Here is a 24,589-nt window from a genome sequence, read left to right on the forward strand (position 1 = left end):
CATGACTTCCTTGTACTGGGGAGCCCAAGAACAGCTATCAAGCACTTTTTCTGGTTCTCCTCCTAACTCTTATAATATGCTGATGCTGTTCCAAAGAGATTTACAAAGCTTATTCTTTGTCATCTGGCCTGTTTCCAGCAGTGTTGTCATTCCTCTGCCTACACTTACCATGCAGGATGTTTTCCAGGGATGGCTTTCCGAGCAGCCATCTTCTGAGTGACCCTCCGGTCACTCTCTTGGTTGCCGCTTTGCACCTCTCATTCTAATTGTGGCTTCAGAAATACTTATTAGAAGAACAGGTTATTGCTTCCATTCTGTAGTGATTCAGAGGCTGTGATTCTCCCTTGTTGAGACCTTCTGTGCTGCACTGGCAGAGTGAGGTCACGTCGTGTGAGTGTCAGTCATGACCAAAGAATGTTCTTGGATTTTGTTTTATTTTTCATACCCTGTAAATCTTTTACTGAAACCTCAAGAAATTAATCTCTTGTCTTCATTCCCTGTTCCCAGTCGATTTCCTTTTCAGAATGTGTACTTTTTCAGAAGATACAAGCATTAGGAACATGCACCCCTAATTCCTGAGGTTTCTTTGCCTTCTGTAATAATCACAGTTCATCTGTGTGCATTTATGTCTGCTTCAGAATAGATTCTGCAGATGGTAGTTTAAAACTGATCAGCGAAGGGTTTTGGAAGCACTTATGCAGACAGTGCAATGACTCAGATGGTGGCATGGGGCCGGTCTTTTCTATAGCTGATATGATGAGCAAAGTAGCAGGAAGCCACTCTGTAACTTCTTGCTGTTCCAAAAAAAAATAATAATAAAAAAAAAATTATAACGAATGAGTAAAAATATATATGCATAAATATGTATATATACACACTGACCTTTACGAACACTGCTGTCATCCTCCCTTTCACCTTGTCTGCCTCTTGCGCTTTGAAACTCCAAACCAAAGTTCTTTGTAGCTTGGTTGTTTCTCCCATTGTCCCCAAAACCTGCAGTAATATCCCTAGAATTTTCAGTCATTTACTTAATAACAAGTCAGGATCATGTATCTATTAAATTCCCACCAGTTTTGTTGTCAAATCCCTCCACAAACTGTGATGTGAACTGGTTTTCAGCTTGTGTAAAGCAGTTCAGAGCAGCTGGACTGAGAAGGCTCTGTTGATAAAGTCAGTTAGAGTGCCAGGCTGCGTATGAGCTGCTATTCATGTAATGCTATATTGCTTCTAATCTTTGAAGGTTTGTCTTCTGTTGTTCCCTTTTTAAAAGATAGTTTTAGAGAAGCCCTGCAGGTTGGTTTGGTCACCTGCCTCACATTTGGCTATATTTAGACACAAAAAATAGTAAAATAATGCACATGATTAGTCAAGTGGAAACCTGTGAAGTTTTTACAGTCACTGGTGGTGTTTCCGATTTACCTTCCATGCTCAAAACCTGGCCCTTACCATCCAGATGACCTGATAAAGAAAAGTCCATTCGAAGTTAACTGAGCTGAACATATACTGCAGCGTAAATCTGACTGCGTGATGTGCTCTCCTTTCCTTTCATGTGCCCAAAAACATGTGGCTGGAGACTTTGTAGACAGAAGAAGTCAGACCCCAAGGCCTGACCATAATTTCTGTTCCATCAGTGTCGAAACTCAGCAATGACTGCTCTGAAATAAGCATTAAGACCAAAAATTTTTTTGGCCAGGAGCAGGGGGATGAGGCACTGCTGTGTCTCACTGCCTCATGAAAACAGTTTAAAAGATTTAAGACATATATTTAAATGGTGCCTGCTATATTCTGGCTCTTGTTTTTTGAATGCAGAAGGTCTGCATTTTGGGGCTGGCTGCTTAAATGATGAATCAGCTGTTCAGAGTTGCATGGGAAATGGGAAGCTTCTGGCTATTAGCACGTTTCCTAAAAGCTCAGTAGGGAATGGGAGGGAGCAGAATGTGTGTCACTCTAAAACCACCGGATCCAGGAGAAATCTAGGGAAACTGTAAAAACAAAACAAAACAAAAAAGCTTGAATGCTGCAAGTTGCAATGTGCAATGTTTCTTTTCCTGCAGAGTGACCTATGGTCTCTGGGAATCACTGCTATTGAAATGGCCGAAGGAGCTCCTCGTAAGTGATTTGGTATAAACGTGGGGGTGTCTGTGCTTTGTGGACATGTTCTGTGTTAAAATAACTCATGCTTGGCTAATGTGCAGATGTACAAAATTCTGGTTCTGGCTGTATCTTTAAAAATAATCTATGACTTTTTCTCTTTTGGGCTCTTTGGCTTTCCTCTTCAATCCTTTAAGTCTATATTTTGATTCCTTGCCTTCATTTCCTAGGGAAACAAAATTTTTTTTCTTAGAGCTCTTGTAAGCATCACTTTGTTGATCGCTGCCTGTGGGTACAGCTAAGCAGAAGCGATCGACACGTTAGCAGAAAAAATTGACAAGAGTGGCTTTGGGTTTAGGTCACTAAAAAAAAAATATGACAGTGGGAGAAGCTAGGCCTAAAGGTTATATTTTTACTCTGGGACTGACTTGATTCTCACAGGTTTTGGGATGAATACTGTATTTGCTCACGTAATGGCTTCGGTCCATGACCACATTCTCAACCCGACAGCAGATTGCCATAGTTTTCCAGCCTGCCCTCACCTGCCAGCTGTCCCTCTCGCTCCTCCGGTTGGCCTCTCGCAGCCGTCGGGCAGAGATCGGCGGCTGCGGCGTGGATGCAAACACCTCGTGCATTTTTGTTTCCACGGAAGAGCGGTTGCTTTGCCCCAGCACCCGCGAAGCAGATGTGATGCGGTGGGGTATCTGGTCACTGCGGAGAGCACAGGAGATGAAATAAATTATCTTCTGGCCTGAGCTTGAGAGCACGTAGGCTGTGTTTTTTAAAAAAACACACTTGGCTGCTCGCCCGTCAGACTTGGGTTTTAGCAGCACTCAGGAGCCAGCTGGAGTTCAGGAGCATTTTCAGACACTGTGCTTCAGCCTAGCTGAAGCTTAGTCCTGAGACGTAAGTCCGTAGGGAGTTTTTTTCGAGAGAGACTTTGTAGCTTTGCATGCTAATTCCTCGTGCCACTTGTATTTGATGTTTTTGCTAGTTTTGGCAGGGAAATGCTGTGGATTATATTCTGTTGCATTGTGTTTTGTTTACTGTAGTACAACAGTGGGTTGTCTAGGACCCATAGCTAGAAACCAGACTTCTTCTGCGCCCCCCCCCAAATGGATCACGTGCTATTGAAAATACAAAGGAAAAAGTCAAAAACAGAACCCAGATGTGAGAAATGACAGCAGGTGGATGCAGGCAGAGAAATTAATAGAAGGCAGTGAAGGCTTTACCAGACCACAGTCCCCTCACTTTTACTAGTTCTGTAATGCTGTAAGTCCATTCCTGTTAAGAGAATCACTGCTGAACACCTGTATATCATTAGAAATCAGCCTCCATGTAGTTCCTATCAGTTGTCATTCGGTAGCTCTGTTTTGTGAAAGAAGACCTCTGACCCTTGATATTTCTCCGTGACAGATGGAGCACACTCATAATTCCAGACAAAATGCCTGGGATAGATGAGATGTGACGGTATTTACTTTCTGCAGAGTTCTTTGTAGCTTCAACTTTCCAGAACAGTAACAGTAAAGAGAAGTACATCGGGCTGGAGAGAAACCAGCATCTGAATGCATGAGTAGAGTCTGTTGCAGATTGTCTAATAATGGTGCTCACACTCCCGAAACACAGAATAGATTAAATGTGTGCTTAGTCATTACACTCTGTGCCAGTGATGCAGTTTATGAGCTCTCTGCTTCCCATCAGGTTTTCTTCATCCTGCATTTTCTCTTTATGCCATGAACGATGTAGCTAAGAGTTTGGTTAAAATTTACCTTCTCGTTTATCTGAACCATAAGCCAGACATGATAAACTAGATAAGTATTTCAATCCCAACTTTAACTTCTCTTTATGTGAAAACACCCGTTGGTGTATTAGAAAGGTGAGGTTTTTTATGTCCTTCTGAAGCCTTATATATAAAAAACATGGAGAAAGTTGTACTTGCTCCTGCTATGCAGCCTTTCTTTCAAATCTCTTCTAACTGACAATAACAGCATATTGTCGTGAAAGATTTCCGTGTACTCGGAGACTTTATTTCTTGGCTATAGTGTGAATTTCGTTGACTAACGGTGCGGTTTTGCGGCGGATGCTGTGCTGTTGGAAGTAGGAGTGTTTGTGGAGGACTGTTCCTCTCCGTCAGAAGAACCAGGCTGCTGGCCCGCTGGGTCAGCGTGGTCAGGCTGTGGGAGGGACACGGGGGGGGTCGTGCACCCTTCAATAGCTTGTGGTTTCCTTTGCAGCCCTGTGTGACATGCACCCCATGAGAGCGCTCTTCCTCATCCCACGGAACCCACCCCCAAAGTTGAAATCCAGAAAATGGTAAAGAGATGTGTAAAAACTGTATTCTTGCTGCATTGGGCTTAGGAGGACTTTGAGCTCTCTTGTCCGAAGACAATGATCTTGTTAAATCCTACTGTAATCTATGAGGTCTTTCCTAGGCTGTTTCTAGTGCTGGGTTAAGCCACAGGTGCAGGCGTAGTTTACCTTGGGAAGCAAGACCTTTCTTTTGAACTCTGCCTAAACCGTGGCAGTCATCGCAGTTGCTAAAGTTTGGCACGGGTGGCTGAAATTGCAGTAAAGGTGAGGCTTAGGTGGGCTGCTTGGGGTCAGTGCTTTGTCAGAAGACTGCATGGACATTGTGGGGCTAATGGCAGTCACTGTGGCCTACGGACAATTAGCTTGGCTTTTAAATGAAGTGTATAAAAAAAATCTTCACCATATCAAAAGGGTGTAAGGGCATTTTTGAAAGAGTTGCACTGACCAGATTGTGGTTTTTTTGTTGATGCGGATGTAAATTCAGGGTAACTCCACTGAGGGGGCAGTTGGGGTGGAATTCCCCATCATTCACCCTCGGCGCTGTGCTGGTCTCAGGAGGCACACTGGTGGCAAAACTCAGATTGTCTCGTGCAGTTCCAGTGCAAAAGGAAACCTTGCGAAGTTAGTGCTTTCCATTACTCAGGGGTAGTGCTTGGCGCACAAGTTGAAAAGGATTATTGTTTTCCTCCACTTTTCTGTCTTTTTCAGGTCAAAGAAATTCCTAAACTTTGTCGAAAGCTGCCTTGTAAAAAATTATTTGCATCGTCCGTCCACTGAAACCTTGCTTAAGCATTCTTTCATCCGAGACATGCAGAATGAACGTCAAGTGCGCATCATGCTGAAAGACCACCTGGACAGGACCAGGAAGAAAAAAGGAGAAAAGGGTAATGTGGAAAAAACAAAATAAAAGGCACTGCAGAGAGCAGGTCCTCTTCCAATTTTGGCAGCAGAGTACAAGGCAGATGCAACTGAAACACTAGAACGAGGAAGACTGTGAGAAAGTGTTGTCCTTGGTAGCGGTGGGGCCGTTTTGGAGATCTCTTTGCCAAAGCCCAGGTTCTTAATGGTGTTTAAGTGCTAAAGTCTTAATCCTGACTAACCTGATTCACTGAGAGCAACCCTACTGCTAATGTGAGCGAGGAGTCCAAGTAAAGTCTAGGTCCCTATTTTCTTGAGTATCTAAGTAGTATTCAACGAGCGTTTCTTAGTCTCTTAGTTCACGTGTCTGTCCCTGATCCATTTAATTTACCTGTCTCATCTCCATATAATTTTAGCCTGTGAGTTCTTTGGGGGCAGAAGCGCTCTTTAAGCGTTTTGCAGTGGAGTGCACAAGAGACCTCAGGAAGGCCTCCAAGCTCCAGCAAAACACAAACGGATATAATGAATCATCTGCTTCACAGGATGACTGAAGAAAAAGAGAGAATCTGAGTTTGTTCCAAATGCTAGTGTCAAAATCTGGAAGAAGCAGAGCTGGAGGGGGGATGATACTTGTGTAAATGCCTGTGCACAGCAGACTAAGGGCTGTGCAAAGTCGAGTGAGAGCTGTAGCCTGTTGACCACCGATTTTCCCTGCCCTCTCTCCCCTCTTCCTCTTCTGGATATTTTATACTGGCAGGGGCACTGTGAAGATCAATGACTGTGAGGGCAAACTCAGAAAGCACTATGCAGTTGGAAAATGACTTATAAACTCCAAGTATTGATTTGACAACAGGAATATTTGTGCCTAAAATGAAATTGCTGTTGCAATGTAGATTTACTGACTGCAGTAGTAGTTGCAAATTCTGCCATCTTTCAGCTATGAATCTCAAAGCACATTCGAATGGAAAGATAGTGAGCTAGAGTTTCTCACAAATGCCCTTGGGGGGGCAGGGAAATGCAATGATAACAATCGCTTCTTGATAGATAGTTATATTTTGACCTGCAAAGTGCTGTTTTTAATCAAAGCTCCCCTGAAAGGGAGAACAGTGTGAAATTACCAAACTATAAGCTTCAAAATAATGACTTAAAAAAAAAAAATTAGGTCCCACTTTAGCATGCCATATAGCCAGCAATGCAGAGTAGGACCAGTTTGAAATTATCCCTTAAAAGCTGCCTTCATGTTAGTCTGGAAGAGAACTTGAAAAGTGTGGGTCAGCTTCTTCTGAACCGCTGTGCTAAAACTAGCATTAATTTATTATCCCTGTTTCTTTTTTTAATTATTCACTTTAATACAAAAGGAAACCTGGATTTACTGAAGTCTTCAGCTTAGCCATAAAATAGGTATACAGCAGAGAAGGGAAGTACAAGTCTTATGTCCTATCTAAATTTATTTCTGAAGAACCCCTCTGCTGGTGTTGTTATGGGGGTTGGATTTCTCTGTGGGTTTAGCCTAATTTATTTCAGATCATGGAAATAGGTTAGTTTTGCAAAACTAATACAGTCAGTCAAGGGAAAAGGTGGGAGTGTGTAAAGGGGCTGCCCTGAAACATTATCTGAACTAGATTTTGAATTATGTACGTGGATATCTTACGTCCCCTTAGTCTCCCAGTGCAACCTGTGGCTTTTAAATTCCTGCTGAGCTGCATGTAGTTCAGGTTGAGTGCTCAGAAACAAAGTTCAAGATCGTGTCTTAAATAACAGCATCCTCCTCTGGGGTTTGTTTATTGTTCTCTTTTTTAGAAGAAACGGATTATGATTACAGTGGAAGCGAGGAGGAAGATGATGAGCTGAATGAAGATGAAGGAGAACCAAGGTTAATTTTATTACTGGAATAGAAACTTTGACTGCCCAGGCTGTTCCCATTGAAGGCAGCCCTTCTTAGTCAGAATGGCTTTCTTAACTTGCTCTGAATCCCTTATCTCCTGTATCCCCTCTGGTAGCTTTAACTGTTTTGTAGCTATCAAATACAGCTGCTGAGTATAAGATGTCTGTAATAAGCTGCTGCTTAGTTCCCCTGCACTAGGGAGGAAACTCTCAAATGAAGGACCCCATAATCAGCTTCAGGCTGTTTTGTAGCACAGTAAGTGCTGATGCATAGTCAACATGCCGGAGATTTATCGGAACATCTTAATTTGCTAACGCAGGACAACAAGCAATTCCCAATGCGCCTCGTATTCTCTCTTTAATATTATGTTTAGTCATGTAGAAACCTCCTCTTTGTTTCAGCTCCATAGTTAATCTCCCAGGGGAGTCAACTCTCCGCCGTGAATTTCTGAGGCTGCAGCAGGAGAACAAAAACCGTTCTGACCCTCATCGCCAGCAGCAGCAGCTGAAGGACCAGGAGAAATACAAGAAGCAGTTGCTGACAGAGCGGCAGAAACGGATCGAGCAGCAGAAAGAGCAGAGGAGGCGGCTGGAGGATGTAGGGACTGGCTTGTATTGTTGTTCCACGTCTCATCACAAATAAAAAATGTGCCTGTAGAGAGTAGGCTTTGAAAGGCAAGAAGGCTGTGTTAAATTGTCAGCGCAACCTGGATTGTAGTCTTTAGCCTTGGGAGAACTGTGTCACTTTTCAACACAATGATTTTAAATTATTTTAAATGGGCTCTGTCCTTTTCCTGCTGACAACCTGCCCTGAGCTTTGGGAGCAGAAGAGGAAGGGCATTTTGCTTGAGTCAGTTTGGTGGTGGAAGCCCAGGCAGACGGGGTGAGAGATCCCAATTTCTTTCTCATGTGAGTTGGCCAATTCGGAGTCTGTTTGACCCAGAGTCCTGGTCCTGCTTCTGTTTAAGATGTTGAAAGATAGCTGCTGCCTTTTCAGCTGTCTGACACGCTATGGTGTTGGAGGCATTGCTAAATCACCAACGTGTCTCTTCTCATGAGTATCTGTCGAAATTCAAGCATTGTGCAAACGCTCCGGAGCTGGTGTTTGTGAAGCATAGTGCTGCTCCAGCAAAATGGGGGGACTCTGGAAAAACCCTTCCTTCTGAAAATGATGGGAAGACATTTGTCATTAGATTAGCTGCCAGCCATCACAGAGATCTCGCGTGCCTGCTTAAATGAAGGGCAAATCTGCCCTCGGCTGCCAAAAGGGCAAAAGTTTCACTTCACGGTTGGCAGTCATCGTGGTGGCAGCTTGTGGCTGTCTGCTTCTGCTGTGCAGTGTATCGGGTATCCCCTAATAGTGGCTGCATGGCAGGAAATGGGCTTTGTGATTAATGAACACTGGCATAAGTAATTGGTGGGTACAAAAGTAAAGTAAAATAAGCAATGTTATTCCCTGGCTCTCTTCCAGCATCAGAGGCGAGAGCAGGAGCTACGAAGGCAGCAGGAGTGTGAGCAGAGGTGGCCAGAGGCTAAAGCCGTTCAGAGGAAAGAGGAGAGATGTAAAGAAGACAAAAGGGCTGTGGAAGATGAACGATTCATAGCAGACGGACAGAGGAAATCAGAAAAGAAACAGGTATGAAAAGAGTGTTTACTGACAGCAATTCACAGCTCCCTGTTCCTGTAGCTGATGTCTTTCTCAGTTCCCTGAGGGTGTTCCCATTCTCTGAGTCACAGACCAGAGAGAGACTTTTTTAATGCATTTAATGCCTCTTGGTCTCAGATTCAGCCTTCTTTCCAGCTAACTTACTTGTTACTGAGTCATCCTCCTTATCTACAGCAATGACACCGCCTCTCCCACTTCTGTCCCTGCTGTTTCTCCATGCTGAAATGGTCTTCAATCTCTTCAATCTGATGTAAAATATCTTTACCCTGAAAGCTTCCAGCATCAGCTCAACCTAAGCTTAAATCTCCAGTCTCCAGTTTGTGTTCGGGTTGTAAGCAGGACCGTTTCTTTTTCGCAAATAAAAATGAAGCAGAGGTTAATTTTAATGCTGAAGTCTCCTTGTCAAGTCTGGCACGTTGGCCACAATGTTTTTCTAATGTTTCAGCAGCAAACTGATTTGTAATCAAACAGAAGCATGGAGTGTTTGATTAAAGCCATCTGGTTTTAGGAAAAGTAAAAAGAAAAAATACAATTTTCTGACTTGCTGTCTCAAAAGCCAAGCACAGAGTGTTTGGGGCCACTTTATGCTTCCTATTGCTTGGGGTTGTGGCTCTTCTGTCGGCCCTGCTGGAATTGCGCTCGCTTTGTTCTGTGAAAAGCCAGTATTTCCAGCAGTCAGCTTGGTTGTCCTCCAAGGCATTGGTCTCTCTGAGGTTCATCACTCTTTGCTTTCAGAAGGTGGAAGATGTGCAGCACAACAGGAAGGTGCATCGAACTCTCCCCAAAGATCAGACACAGCTGCTGTCTCTCCAGCATGACCACAAGCAGAAGAAAAAGGAGCCTTCCAAGAGTTCAAATTCAGCAGTGCATCCTCCATCAAGCAGCACAAGCAAAGAGGTACTGTCTCGGCCAATGTAGCATTTTGGTGCTTTGCAGTTTATGATGCTGTGGTAATGCTGAAGCAGAGAACAGACTGATCTTTAAATCTAAATCTGGAGCTTGACCTGTGTCTTACTACACACTTACGCTGCAGTAAAGCCTTTGGTTTCCATTAATGTAGAGGGTAAGGGAAAGGAAAGGTTGCTCTGTCACTTCTACTTGAGTTCAAAGAAGGGTCTGACTGGTGAATGGGGAAACAAGGTCCTTCTGGTCAACCAGGTGTCATTCCCTTGTCTTCCAAAGAGGAATGAATTAAGGTAATATTATCTGAGGTTTAACAGATGTCTTTGCTTGATGTTAGGGTTCACAAAATTGACCCAGACACAGAATGGCATCATGTCTCCCAGGCGCAGATTTCTGTCCCCCATGTCAGGCTGTGATACCTTTTATTGTTCTCTGTCTCCCAGGATTTTAGGCAGATAAGATTTGATGGATCAGGGGTAGCCACATATAGTCCTTGATTAAGAGTTGTAATCCATTTCACTCTTTTGCTAACTCTGAGAGTATTTCTGCCCACCAACTTGTTCTGCTGACTGTTACCATACAGTGAAAAGCTATGGGTCTCATCATTCCTAGCACACTTATTTTTCTTTTTGGTGTAACCCTGATTTTTGAGCCCAGTTCTGCAGCTGGTGTGGTTTGTTGTGTTACTAAAGTCTGGGCCGATGTCAAAAATCTCAGCAGCTCACAGGTGCCTCCTCAGGTGGCTGTGTCTAAGTAGAATAGTGGATGTGATGCATTCATGGCAAAGCATCTTCCCAAAATACCCAAGCAAAGGCATGAGGAGAGCTCATGCACGTGTATGTAGGAGGAATGCAGAGTGCTGCTTCTTAACATCTTGCTGCAGTCTTTAAGTGCCCTCTTTGTCACCTCTTTGTGTGTGTGCATGCTGCAACTGGTTCCCTTAACTGAATTATTCTATATTGATAAACAGTTAAACGAAACCGCTAGGATTATTGAAATGCTGAATTTTTATAACTGAATAGAGTCTGCAAACAGCTAAGCAACAATATGAAATCAGGAAAACAAAAGATATTAAGCTCCTTCTTAGAGTAGCAGTTTATGAAAACAAGAGAATAATTCTGTTTGAAGTACAACTTAACTGTCAAAAAACCAAATGGCCTAGCTCCAAAGGCTTTATTGCGTTGACTGATAAAACAAATCGTTACTGAAATTTGAATGAACTCCTCTTGAAATCAGTATTTGTCTGATGGTGGAGGGCTGGGTCTTATTCCAGCTGGGGGACAAATTGGGTGTGGACAGTGAAGTAAGCTGCTTTTGGTAAATACAGAATATCGAAGTCAATAGAAATGCTTTGCCTTTGCTAGGCTGTTGGTGGGTAGGGAGAAAATGCAACTCCGTTGAGTTAATTTAACTTTCTTTTCTGCTTTGTTGTAGTTAGAAGTCAAAAGAACTGCAAAAAGTCAGCTTAGATGCTCATCTCTGGTTTTGGCATGTGTTTTGTAAATGAACCCGTTGTAGCAGAATGAAATGTATTATGGAATTTAGTGTGCAGTCACTGTTAACTTTTAATTTAGTGGTGAAATAAAATATCACTAGTTGCAGATAAAGTGCTGCCTGCCTTTTAGGTTCACAGCACGAGGCTCTTGTCATTATGGCTACCATAATGTACTCTAGTATTAAGGACAAATTATTTTACAATATTACTTATTTAATCTCAGAACTTCTTGGGAGTCACATATCCTTCCACTGAAATCATAATTAGTGGAACAGGGTTGCGTTTTTTGATGAAGTCTGAGGCTTCGTAATTATGTCAGCAGTCATAATTGTTCACAACAATTTAAAAACACGTTAAAGTTTTGACTTTTTAACAGTGATAACTCGGTGCATTTGTTCTTGTTGATATTGATCTTTCCCAGTTTATTAGCCAAAGAGATGCTCGTTTCTCTGTGGGGAGAGGTCTACATGGCAATAGAGATAGCCTACTCAAGAACGAGTTTGTTTGCATACGTTTTAGGGCTCAGTGGCATTTGCAGGACCAATTGTTGATATACAAAACCTCTCCAGAATTATTGTTGCGTTGAGGCATTAAAAGCAACCAACCAACCCTAAAGCCTTCCAAAGCCTCAAGCTTAATGTTTGGGGCCACAGAACCCTTTCTGGGGAGTTCCTTGTCTTTGCCATTGCATCCAGCCTGCCGTAGGCAGGTCAGGGTGGGTTTCCCCTGGTGTGTGCAGATGGGAGCTCACTCCATGCTCTCTCTGGTCCCTCTGGCACCGGAGCTAATGAACTTAGAGGTCAGGACTTCTAGTCAGGCTTGACGCTGCACTAGTTCAGCGCCTGGTTAGGGGCTGGCGTCAGTTCTGGGAGCCCAAAGTGTTGGCTGCATGAGTTTGCATCTGGATCGTAATATATTGCATGCAAGCACCCTTTGTGCACAGAGGTGGTAGGTAAATTATCATATCTAGTTTTTACATTTTCTTTCTTGCTTCTGGTAAAATTTGCCTTTCGTTATTAGGAGTTGCAAGTAATGAAAATCTGGCCTCAAGAGAAGTATAACGATCGAGTTCCCTGGGACTAGAATTTCATGGTATTTGGCTGTGGTTGCTTGTTTTAATAAATTTTTTTTTGTGGGGTTTTTTTTGGTGTTCTTTTTTTCCCCAGTCGAGATGTGTGAGACTAAGTGGAATAATTTTCCATCTCCTCAGCAGTTTCCTAGGCTGTGTTAAGAATATGCTTACCTTCCTGACACAGGCACAGACATCCAGATATAGTGAGAGATACCATTAAGAACGCCCACCCAGGCACGCATAACTGGGTGTTTTTATGGCATTAATCTCTAGTTTACTGTGTAGAGCTGTTTTCAGGGTGCTGAATTGGAGGATATGCTAAAGATTTACACTAGAGTATGGGAATTAGTCACGTTGAATGAAACTAGAAAGAGTAGTGGGGTCAAAACCATAGGATGAAGAGTTTTTTAATGACCAATGCCCTTGGGAAATTAAAAGGACCTTTGTTCCTTCTAGATTACGTTCCTCAGTCTTTTTCATAGTGCAAGTAACATGCCAAAAGATAGACTGTTAGAAGTGTTTTAAAGTAGAAAGCGACATGCAGTAATGTCAATGTTGTAGAAGGGGGTAATAAATGCACAGCAAAACAGGCTGCTTGTTGTCAAAGATAAGTAAATGCAGACAGATGATTCCTCCCAGCTAAAATCCCAGCCTGCAGCAAATGGGGTGGCCTAGAATACAACAGATGGCAACTCAGGCCCTTTTCCTTGCTGCAGTTTAGAAACTTGATGGAAAAGGAAGGGTTGCAAATGGAGAGGCAATAACGGTTCGTGTTGAGCCAGGGCTGACCTCTCCCCGATGGGGCGGTCCGTCAGAGTCGATGCACGCTGTGCTGCTGTTGGAGCAGATCCAGGCTGCAAAGCCTGAGGCTCACTGTGCAACATGCTGCTGCTTTTCTCCTTCTCAGGCCGAGGACCGAAAAAAGAAAAGTGACAGCATCCAGCCTTCCCTCCAATGGCCAGCGGTGCTGGGGCACGAAGCCATGCCACACGCCAGGATGGGATCTGGCAGCAGTTCCAGCCCTTGCACCCCTGCGCCACAGAGAGCCGTGTTAGTACAGGTACGGTACCGCTGCCCCACACGGGGAGGAGAAAGCACGGATGGTTCCTAAACAGAGCAGCGCATTGGAAACCTGATTCCCTTTGCTCCTGGCACAAATGACCGAGGCCTGTGCAAAGCAGCTCAGAGGTTTTTAGTGCCAACACGTGCTGCTAAGTTCTACGTAGAATTATACTTAGGCAGGGCAGATCGAGGTTAGATAACAGTTATTTTTATACACTTGATGCCTCATTGCTGATTCCGTGATATTACTCTTAGACGTTTCAGAGAAAGCCTGAATGACTGCACTGTTGCAGTCCCTGGATGATGTATTATTTATATGGCGCCGTAAATATATGTGGCACTTTACAAAACAAGTCCAAAGCCAGAATTTTTATCCTTGAAGACCATATAAACAAGCAAGATAGTTTGTGATCTTATGAAATAATCTAGAAGTATATGGAGATGCAATAAGGACCAATGCAGAGTCAGATTTTGCCTGTGAATAGAGCCCAGAAGGTCTGTGACTTGAAAAAATTTCAGTATTAGAGGTAGAAGTGGTACTTAAACAGTTAGCTATACAGTGAAAGCACTCTGATAAAGTTCTGCATTGGAATCTTCCTCTCAAAACATTTTAGCTCCTGCTATTTCTACCAGTTCTGGGAGAGGTGATTCAGGGTTCTCACAGTGTGCCCAAAAACTCAGCTTCCTTTCAACATCCTAGTCTTTCACAGTGTATGAAATAGCAGCTTAGACTGCAGTTACTTTTACTTTTTTCTCCAGTCTTTTGTGAAGGGACTGTAAGCATGTGTGAGCAAAAGAAAAACAAGACAGCAAGTAGAAATGGAATAAACTACTGTAAGTGTAAGCACAGCTCATTTAAGCTGGAAATCTCCACTTGCTTTGAAAACATGCAGTGGCAGGAATAATCTTACTGCCTTTACAGTTCCCCACAGCACTTCATTTGTACATTCATTCATCCCCTCAACGAGGATATACAGTCATACCACTTGTTTTATTCTTGGCAGCCGTCAGTTTGTGCTGGACTCCTGGATGGATGGGTGGATGTACAGCTTCTGATCCGTCTCTCCAGTTGCTTCTGTGGGATTTAGCTAGTGGCACCCACAGCAGGGTGGGATTCAGATAAGGCTCAGGTGTTGTTTGTGTGCTGCTGTGGCATCTTGTGGCCTCTTTTCCTTGTGCATTGGATCTTGGAGTCAAAGGGGGAAGATCAGACAGCAGAGGAGGATGGGTTATTAGTTTCAGCTCAGCTGCTTTCAGATCATGTCATGCTGCCTCACCACTGAGCCCCAGCAGCAGGGTGGGCCCACGTACTTCTTTGAGGCTACTTGCGATTACGGATTATTACTATGAGATTTGGTTGTATTATCTCAAGCTTTTCTTAAGATCATTGCTGGCCCCTGAAATCTTGCTTGGCGTGAGCTTCTGGTGAACGTCCTGTATGAAAGACTGTAGAATCACAGAATAGTTTGGGTTGGAAGGGACCTTTAAAGGTCACCTAGTCCAACCCCCCTGCAACGAGCAAGGACGTCTTCAACTAGACCAGGTTGCTCAGAGCCCCATCCAACCTGACCTTGAATGTTTCCAGGGATGGGGCATCTACCACCTCTCTGGGCAACCTGTACCAGCGTTTCACCACCCTCATCATAAAAAATTTCTTCCTTATATCTAGTCTGAATCTACCCTCCTTTAGTTTAAAGCCATCACCCCTTGTCCTTTCGCTACAGGCCCTATTAAAAAGTTTGTCCTCATCTTTCTTATAAGCGCCCTTTATGTACTGAAAGGCTGCAGTAAAGTCTTGCTGGAGCCTTCTCTTCTCCAGGCTGAACAACCCCAACTCCCTCAGCCTTTCCTCATAGGAGAGGTGCTCCAGCCCCCTGATCATCTTCGTGGCCCTCCTCTGGACCCGCTCGAGCAGGTCCACGTCTTTCTTATGCTGGGGGCCCCAGAGCTGAACGCAGTACTCCAGGTGGGGTCTCACGAGAGCAGCGCGGAGGGACAGAATCACCTCCCTCGACCTGCTGGCCACGCTTCTTCTGATGCAGCCCAGGGTACAGTTGGCTTTCTGGGCTGTGAGCACGCATTGCCGGCTCACGTCCAGGTTTTCATTCACCAGCACCCCCAAGTCCTTCTCCGCAGGGCTGCTCTCAATCCCTTCATCCCCCAGCCTGTATCGATACTGGGGGTTGTGCCAACCCAAGTGCAGGACCTTGCACCTGGCCTTGTTGAACTTCATCAGGTTCATATGGGCCCACCTCTCAAGCCTGTCCCGGTCCCTCTGGATGGCATCCTGTCCCTCAGGTGTGTCAGCCACACCACTCAGCTTGGTGTCATCTGCAAACTTGCTGAGGGTGCACTCGATCCCACTGTCTATGTCACTGATGAAGATACTAAACAGTACTGGTCCCGATATGGGACCCCCGAGGGACACCACTCGTCACTGATCTCCATCTGGACATTGAGCCATTGACCACTACTCTCTGGATGCACCTGTCCAGCCAATTCCTCATCCACTGAACAGTCCATCCATCAAATCTGTATCTCTCCAATTTAGAGAGAAGGATATCGTGGGGGATGATGTCAAACGACTTACAGAAGTCCAGATAGATGACATCTGTAGCTCTTTCCTTGTCCACTGATGTAGTCACTCCATCCTAGAAGGCCAGTAGGTTGGTCAGGCAGGGCTTGCCCTTGGTGAAGCCATGCTGGCTGTCCTGAATCATCTCCCTGTCCTCCATATGCCTTCCCATAGCTTCTAGGAGGATCTGTTCCATGGTCTTCCCAGGCACAGAGGTGAGGCTGACAGGTGGGTAGTTCCCAGGGTCCTCCTTTCTACCCCTTTTAAAAATGGGTGCAATGTTTCCAGTCACCAGGGACTTCACCTGACTGCCATGACTTTTCAAATATCCTGGAGAATGGCTTGGCAACTTCATCAGCTAATTCCCTGAGGACTCTGGGATGCATCTCATCAGGTCCCATAGACTTCTGTATGTTCAGGTTCCTCAGGTGATCTCAAACCTGATCTTCTCTTACAGTGGGAGGGACTTTTCTCCCACGGTTCCTGTCTTGTGGTCCATCCAATCGAGAGGTGTGGGAAGAGAGGTTGCCCGTGAAGACTGAGGCAACAAAGTTGTTGAGTACCTCAGCCTTGTCCTCGTCCATTGTTACCAGTTTGCCACTCTTGTTCCTCAGGGTGGGTACGCTTTCTTTGACCTTCCTTTTCTGGCTCACATACCTGTAGAAGCCCTTCTTTTTATTCTTTGCGTCCCTTGCCAAGTTCAGCTCCAGCCGTGCCTTGGCCTTCCTGACCCCATCCCTACACAACCAGGCAGCGTCCCTGTACTCCTCCCTGGATACCTGTCCCTGCTTCCACTGCCTGTACATTTCTTTCTTGCCCTTTAGTTTGACCAGCAGGTCTCGACTCATCCATGCCCGTCTCTTGCCTTCCTTTCCTGGTTTCTTACAGCTGCGGACTGAGAGCTCTTGCACTCTGTGGAAGGTGTCCTTAAAGATCTGCCAGCTCTGTTCTGCTCCCTTGTCCCTGAGGGCCGTTTCCCAGGGGGTCCCGTTGACTAACTCCTTCAACAGCTGGAAGTTTGCTTTCCTAAAATTCAGGGTCCTGACTTTACTCTCCCCTGACCCATATCCCTCAGGACTGCAAACTCCACCTGTACATCATCACCGCAGCCCAGACTGCTTCCAATCTTGACGTCACCGATCAGCTCACTTGCCTTGGTGACCATCAGGTCCAGTATCGCATCCCCTCTGGTAGGGCTGTCTATTACCTGGCTTAACAAGTTATCCTCGATGCACTCCAGGAGCCTCCTGGATTGCCTACAGCTCGCCGTGCTACTTTTCCAGCAGATGTCGGGGTGGTTGAAGTCCCGCAGCACGATACGGACAGTGCCTTGAAAAGCAAGATGTGGAAGTGCCTTAAAAATCATGCCCTCGTTAGCAGCTCCGTATACTGGCCACGTCAAGCTCAGGATGTCCTGAGTCAGCATTCCTCATAGCATCATTCTCATGTTCTGCCTTTTTCTCAGGGTGTGCTTCACAAAGCACGCCATAGCTCTTCCTTCCCCAAGAGCCAGGGTCCTCGCGGATCAGGCTCCCTGGCTCAGCTCTCCCCTGTCCTTCTGCTTCTGTTTATGCCCTGGAGCGAGTCTGTGGGAGGCAGATAATAGCTGGCTGTCAGCATCTTGAAGTCAAAGGCTTCTTGTGCCTTTCCTGTTCAGGCTGCTGTTTGGTGATGATGGAAAAATCACCATCGAGAGCTGTTGGGAGAGGAAGGCCCCGTTTCACCTGATAGCTTTTACCTGGGAAAATATTTGTTTATCTTCTCGCAGCCTTTTTTCCAGGGCCTGTTTGTCATTTCATATTGTAACCGGGCTGAGTTGATGGCCTGGCTTGTAGCATCAAATCTCTGGAGAGCTGTTGCAAGGTCTACAAGAAGGGCATTTGTATCTTAGCCTTGGACAGAGAGGCTGGCAGCTTCCTTGAGGCGAATATTTCAGCCCTGCAATAGAAGTGGGAGAGTCCATAGTTTATTGCAGGGCGTTTGGGGTTCTGCAGGAGCACAGTGGCTGTACAGAGGATAGTCCTGCCCTGTTAAAATGCCGCTCCTGGGATGAAAGGAGCTACGTTCTAGGCTGGCTGCGTCACCTCGGACAAGTCGCTTCATTCCTTTGCACCCTGTCAGTGCTTCCCTGGTTGGTAGTACCTCTTCCAGCTGCCGAGGGGAGTGGTGAGGAGTGAAGCAGTATTTACCAACCTCTTTCACATTCCTTGATGGAAACTACACTATAAAAATTGTGTGCAGTTTAAAGTGATGGTGTTACTTAAGGGTAATAGCAGCAAGTGATATGCAGTTGTTACCGTGTGATTTCACTCCCTGCTGGTAGCTGCCCTGTTACCCACTCACAAGTCAGTGCTCTAGCTGGTCGAGTCCGTGTGGACGGGGAGAAGCCAATCTGTACTCTTATCTGCTGTGTTAGCCTGGAGACCAGATGAACTTCAATGGGTAATTTATAAATCCTCTGAAGGGTTGTGTTTCCTTTTGCTGGTTGGTAGCAGCTGTTGATGCTAGTAGGGGCATGTTTGGATATGCCGCCTGCATTAACTGTATGAAGTGTTAAGGCAATATGAGTGATGGGCAGGTTAGTCACCTGGAGATTAAAAGATTCACAGCAATATGCTTGCGACGTTTGCAACGTGGGTGCCTTGTTGATTTAAAATAAAAGTGAACTGCGGAGTTAAAATGCAAGCTGAATTCATCACAGATGTCTGTGCTAAAGAACTTCCAGCCAGGTTTGTCAGAGAGGGATCATCTGTCATCGCTGCTCTGCTCAGACAAAAGTGACTTCTTTTTTAAGTGATAGTATTGTGTGAAATTTTGTGGCACATCCTGGTTGCCCAAATCTCTCTCACTGGAAATCTTAACATAGCCCCTGAGATGCAGGGAGCATGATTTCTCAGTGTCTTGTATCCTATCTGTCTGGTAATGGAAATGTGAGATATTACCAGATCAGCCTGTACCATTTCTACCTGTTTTGTGTTTGCTGCAGCGCGGTAGCAGGTCTGGCTCTGGTTGTGCTGGTGTGGGATGGGCGGTTCTGGGCTACCAGCAGAATTTCACAGAGATTTCTTGAACAAAGTCACAGAGTCTGATTTTCTGCCCAGCGTCTCCTGCCGCCTGACTAGTGGAGGAATTTAGCTCACATTTGAAATGAACTCCATTTTTTAATTGACTCTGTGGTTTTACTGTAGGATTTGCTAGCTAGATCTCCTCTATTGTCTGGAGTAATGTGGCTGAAACAGAACAAGAAAGCTAACAATATTAGAAGAACTAGCTGTGCATTAGGTCATGGATTGACCCAGTATCCCAGAGCAGATCTGCTTAGAAGTTTAAGAAAATCCTTTTCCTTATGCAGTTTTATAACAACAGTTGCACTTATCTAGCCCCTGTGTGTAGATTCAGTTCAAATTAGTAACTTAGGCATCCTCCAAAAAGCAGTGCAGCCTGTCTTTTTAAGACTTCTTGCTCCCAAATCTTTTTAAACTAACTCTAGTAATCAGTCTTTTGTACTATATCACCTTATGTTATAATTTCAGGGACCAAAGGGTCGTTTTCCTTAGCTCTGTTAGGTGTGCCTTTATGGTTTGAAGACACGTAGTAGGTAGTACTTTGTCTACCAGTGCTTTCTGTGCATGAGAGGAGCTGCTGTTCTTTCAGTATTACTTATAATAAAAACAATTTAAGGCTCAAGTCTCAGTAGTTTAGAATCATTGTTAGGTTTTTAAAATTTTTTTTCCCCCCATACAAATTATTTTAGCTGTAAAACTTCAGGGGAATATCAAACACTATGATTTCGGGGGTTATCTGAGACATTTTTGGCTTGCTGTGGAATTGCAAGGTCTTGTAGGTCCTACAGAAATCATCCCAAAAGCAGGTGTCACTTCTTGGCTTTATATGGAATTGGTGTACTGGTCTCTCTCTGCCTGAAGAATGTATGTGGGTACCATCTGCAGAGTTTGGATTCACCCAGTCACTTATATCATGATTCAGCAAAGCTCATCCATGCTTTTAAGTACAGTTTACTGGTAGTCTGCAGGGCTTAAAAGCTGGAATTTAGGAAGAAATGTAAGTATCTTGTTGAAAAAGTGGCAAGGAAAAAACAAAATATTCCTATATTCTGATAATAATACACTTGCTATAAAGCCTATTTCTATACCCACGATGAATCATTTCAGGGGAGCACTTTGCTGTTGAGATAATTCTGGTTAACTAAAAACTATTATTAGTGACAATCATGTTGGACAAAAAAGTAATTTTGACAAAATGAAAGCACATGGATTATGAGATGTTATAACTGCTGAAAAAGCTGTTTTCTGTAAAGGGAGTCAACAGAACATATTGTCCCAAAAAGTCGGAAAAAGCCCCTCAATATTTAACTAGGTGAACTTCTCAGGACTGTTTTTTGACAGTTGACGTTGTCATGCTGGTCTGCGAGGTTGTGATGGGATGTTTGAATGGATGTTTGGCATCTTTAACTAGTTTTACAATTACTACCTGTCAATATTTAAGTGATTTTGAACATTGTTCCTGTGAAATAATTAATCTCGCAGAGTTATAGGGAGTTCATAATCATATTATATTGTTGAAAAGCTGTGCACAGTTCTCAGTTACTGTATTTTACTTTTTAAGACTGGGGAACTGGAGAATTTTATGGACATGGGCTGACAAATCAATAAAATATGCCTGAGTCATTCCTTGGGGAAACCGAACTGCAGCTGCCTCTGCTCTGAATTACAGTAACTCAGTTGGGCACAAGAGTTTGAACTTCGACTCAGACAAAAATTGCTAGGCCTGCGGGTGGTGGGGATGCTGGTCTTGCCACGCATGTGAGAAGGAGGTGCCTCCCAGCAGCGGTGTGTCAGCGTGCTGGGGCATGGGCTCCCTCCCAGCGCGGGAAGGTCGTCAGCCCGTCGCATTCCTGCGAGGTGCAGGCGTCTCTGGAGAGCCCCGGTCTCGCTTGCGTGGGAGATCCGACGGGATAAAGCACAAAGTGGTATAGCTTCAGGCATTTCTCTAATATTTTTTTCTATTTCTGTAACATCAAATTGGTTCTAGCATAGCAATCCCTCAAGACGGGCCCAGCTTGCTCGGCGTTTCCATGTGTTCTGTCTCGGTCTTCTGTCCAAGAGGATTTCTCATTTCAGGGAGGGTCATTCAGTTGACGTTTTTAGCTCTTTGCCTTTCTTTCCCTTTGGAAGATGCCATTGTAATAGATCATTAGCGTGTAGATTTTAAAGGACCTTTCCTTCTTTTCTCTTTTTTTTTTTTTCTTCTTTTAAATACAGAAAGAATCAGAGGACCAAATTTTGAGTATTTTAGCTTGAGTTTTGCACTGCTTACTTGTGGTTCCCTTGGAATGAAGACTGTGTAAGGAAGTGATTTGATTTCTTCCCTGCCCCCCCCCACTGTGATTAGAGCATTTGCTATCCTAATGCTCTAATTTCATACCTTTGAAGATATCTTTTAAACACAGGCGGTCGCAATGGCAGCACCTGGACGTGACTACCCACGAGGTGTGGTCTGAGCATAGTTTCCTATTTCTTTCTTACTGAATTCTCAAGTTTTGATTTTTTTCAAGTATTTGAAAAATCTGTTGCAGAGGAGGGCCAGGGCACCTTCATAACCACTGGAGAGTTGAAAGCGCTTCCAGCTGGCAGTTTGTCTCCATTGACTCTGGGTTGATGGTGGGCTTGCAAAGACTAGTTTGGAAGTCAACATCTACCTTAGGGGAGGTGGGTTCCCCAAGTGATTACACTATCTAAATTCTGAATTGGAAGCATTGGTCAGGTTTGAATGAAATATACTTACTCCACAGTATTTTTTGCATCATTCAGTTAACCAGTTTGCTGTGTGTTGCCAATGACCTATTAGCTTCTCCATAAATTTAAGAAGGGGAGATAGATGTACAGCATAGATGTTTTTACTGTATCTTTTTATTGTACCCTTCACCTTGAAATATTTGTGCCTAACATGCTAACATGCTGGAAGTGAATAACTTACTTCACAGTGAACAAGGTGAGTAGGGCTGTATCCACAAAATGCTCCTTGTACATTTACTAAAAATTTGATCTCACAAACAGAGCCAATGATATCTGTTGAGACTGGGACCTGTTACCTAGGCAGGGAAGTACAATTCAACATGTATTTCATTTGTTTCAAGTGTGAAAATTTCCGGGCTAGTAAGGATGTGTACCACAGCAGTTCACTGTCAGATATGGTGACGACACCACTCAGCCCTGTGCAGGACGATGTATTCTGGAGCATGAGTCAAAATGAAGAACAACCCCCAAAGGTATGTGAAACTCGGGGTGTTTGGCACTGTCGGTGGTTAATAGCACTCTGCTTGGTTCCCCTGCACTGTGTAGTATCCATCCTCTGGACTTGATGAAACTCAGTGAAAATCTCATTACTTGTACATTAACTGGGTCTCAGTAATCTAGAATGAAGATACAAATTTATAAGCAGGTCAGTGTTCTGTGTTTATATATATAGTATCTGTGGGATCTGCGAGTGCAGATATGCTTCTCTTGTTAGACCAAGTATTTGTAGCTGCCCTTTCTGTGAAAACTCTGGCTTGCTGCAGAAAAGCTCATTAGTTTGTGTAATTCAGGTGATGGTTTATTTCTCTTTTTAACAGAATTTCTAAGAACAAGTATGAGAATATTTGTGCATGGATGTGTATGTGCATGTGTTCATTTTATTACTTTGCAGCTGGGGAGGGGGGGGTCTGTGTGTCTTTTCCCCCAGCCCTGTGGTAGCAACATAAGGTAATCCACCACCTAAGGAAAGCCGCGTTAAGTGACTGCAGATGCATTTCCCTGTCTGCTTTAAATATTGACCAAGAATAATGCTGACTCTAAGGAAAGGTGTAAACCGCTTGCAGTCTGTGCCCTGATAGATTGCACAGGCCTGGAGCAAATTGTAAGCACCTGCTGCTGACTTGCAGCTTCCAGTGTTGATATCATGGAAGATCTCCCCACAGGTCCCACTGAAGCATCGTTCATTTATGTTGGTTAGTCTTATTTTTGCATTGGTACTGGATAAGCATTAGGTTTATCAACTAAGTCTAAAATATCAGTAGCAACCTTAAAACCTTTGATTAAATCTTTAAGGTTCCAGAAAGGACAACCTCTAAATTTTACATCAGGGATCAGCCTGGCCATCAGAGATGCCTTTCAAGGTAAGCTCTTAAGTGTTTTATGCTTATACTAATGCTGATTTATTGTCAATAGGAAAACTAAAGCCAATTTATTAAAAACAAAGCCATAACCTCAGTAACACCAAAGTGGACTTGGGTTCCTACCTCATTTAATAGCAGTTACAATTATTTTGTCTTTTGAGCCAGTTTGTCCACAAAAATAACTAACCAAACTTCCTGATCTTCAACCTGAAGGAAGTGTCTAAGCCAGCTTCCTTTTTAATGATAGACATAACTGGTTTAAAGAGAAACAAGCCTCTCGTAGATCTCATTTTCATGCAAGCTATTTCTGTCTTCTGCTGGAAAGCAGTATTTTTAAAATACAAGGGCTGTTCCATCTGTAATAATTCCTGCAGTGAGTTGTTTCATTTGGTTCAGCCTGTTTGGCATGCCCAAGTGGGCTGCACGCAAATTGTGCGTCCGTTTCCCAGTTAGCGGGCAGCGTGTTGTGCGGTCATTTAACTTCTTGTGATTTGGTGATGGTTTACTTTTCCCTTCACATTAGAGTAAGTGGCTGCTGAAGGTGCAGGTTACTTGAGATCCTAGCCTGTCGACACTGATGATGGCAGATGCGAGTGGTGCTGCTCAGGGCTGCCTGGATGCTCTTGCAGATGCTCTCCATCAGCACCGGCACCGTTGGTCTCAAAGGGGAGTTAGGTGCCCAGATTCTTTGGCGAGTGGGGGTCTGGCCGCAGCTCCCTGTATAGGCACTTACAATTATAGCTCGTGAAGCTTGTGCCTGTAGCTTTATTCTGCCTGGTAGTAGCTTGAACAGGCTGTCTGGAGATGTATCTTAACTATTTTGGCAGTCTGCCCTTAAGGCTAGTGTACCTTTTTAATATCCCAGGAGAAAAGACCAAGCATGCAGAGAGCTCAGCGGGAAAGGGTAGCCCCCACTGGATGTCTTGTCAGGGAACATAATGCTGTGAGAAACCAGGATTGGAGGGATTTGAAAGGAAAGTAGATTTAGCTGACATAACAAAATAATGTGCAGCATTGCTGATGAGCTAGAGTCAGAAACGTCATCTGAAATAACTTTCAAGTGAAGTCAAGCCCTAAATGCTCTCTACTTAGGAACTATAGGAGGCAAAGGAGAAAAGAAACATGTAAGTAAACCACAGTGTTACAAGTGAGTGGCTTCTGAGCCTGGGTTTCTGGGTGAACCGCTGTTTTTCTTCACAAGCTTGGCAGCTAGTTTTACTGTCCGATGCGTTCCGTTTTCCACTGATAAGTGGGTGATGATGTATCTTCTAGGAGGGTACCGGAGCAGGTTTCATTATTTGTAAAAGCCATGACATTTTGGAATCAGGAGTGACACAAATCTGAGGCGGCCAAGGGAGAAATACATGTAGTAGGATATTTTGTAATGACTTGGGAATCTCTGTAATCTCCCAGAATGACTGCCCAGAGGAAACTGTCCCCTCCATCTTCTGCTCTCACTACCGGGTGGCCCTGCTTGGAGCAGCAAGGAATATAAA

The 24,589-nt window shown here is 44.2% G+C and overlaps 1 protein-coding gene across 5 annotated transcripts in view; it reads left to right on the plus strand.

Annotated features, from left to right (window-relative positions):
- The window catches only part of NRK (Nik related kinase), a 117,902-nt gene that overhangs the window by 56,867 nt on the left and 36,446 nt on the right, over positions 1 to 24,589 (plus strand). For 4 of the 5 annotated variants that reach the window (XM_052813433.1, XM_052813434.1, XM_052813430.1 and 1 more), the window contains exons 8-17: positions 2,055 to 2,109; positions 4,326 to 4,404; positions 5,110 to 5,285; positions 7,060 to 7,132; positions 7,546 to 7,741; positions 8,615 to 8,779; positions 9,545 to 9,706; positions 13,187 to 13,339; positions 22,074 to 22,205; positions 23,026 to 23,093. In XM_052813433.1, coding sequence (XP_052669393.1) covers positions 2,055 to 2,109; positions 4,326 to 4,404; positions 5,110 to 5,285; positions 7,060 to 7,132; positions 7,546 to 7,741; positions 8,615 to 8,779; positions 9,545 to 9,706; positions 13,187 to 13,339; positions 22,074 to 22,205; positions 23,026 to 23,093 — 1,259 coding nt within the window. The remainder of the gene's footprint in view (positions 1 to 2,054; positions 2,110 to 4,325; positions 4,405 to 5,109; positions 5,286 to 7,059; positions 7,133 to 7,545; positions 7,742 to 8,614; positions 8,780 to 9,544; positions 9,707 to 13,186; positions 13,340 to 22,073; positions 22,206 to 23,025; positions 23,094 to 24,589) is intronic. The other variant, XM_052813432.1, reaches the window with a different exon arrangement.

Source organism: Harpia harpyja, chromosome 18 (genome assembly GCF_026419915.1).
Source record: "Harpia harpyja isolate bHarHar1 chromosome 18, bHarHar1 primary haplotype, whole genome shotgun sequence".
In the NCBI taxonomy this organism is placed as follows: domain Eukaryota; kingdom Metazoa; phylum Chordata; class Aves; order Accipitriformes; family Accipitridae; genus Harpia; species Harpia harpyja.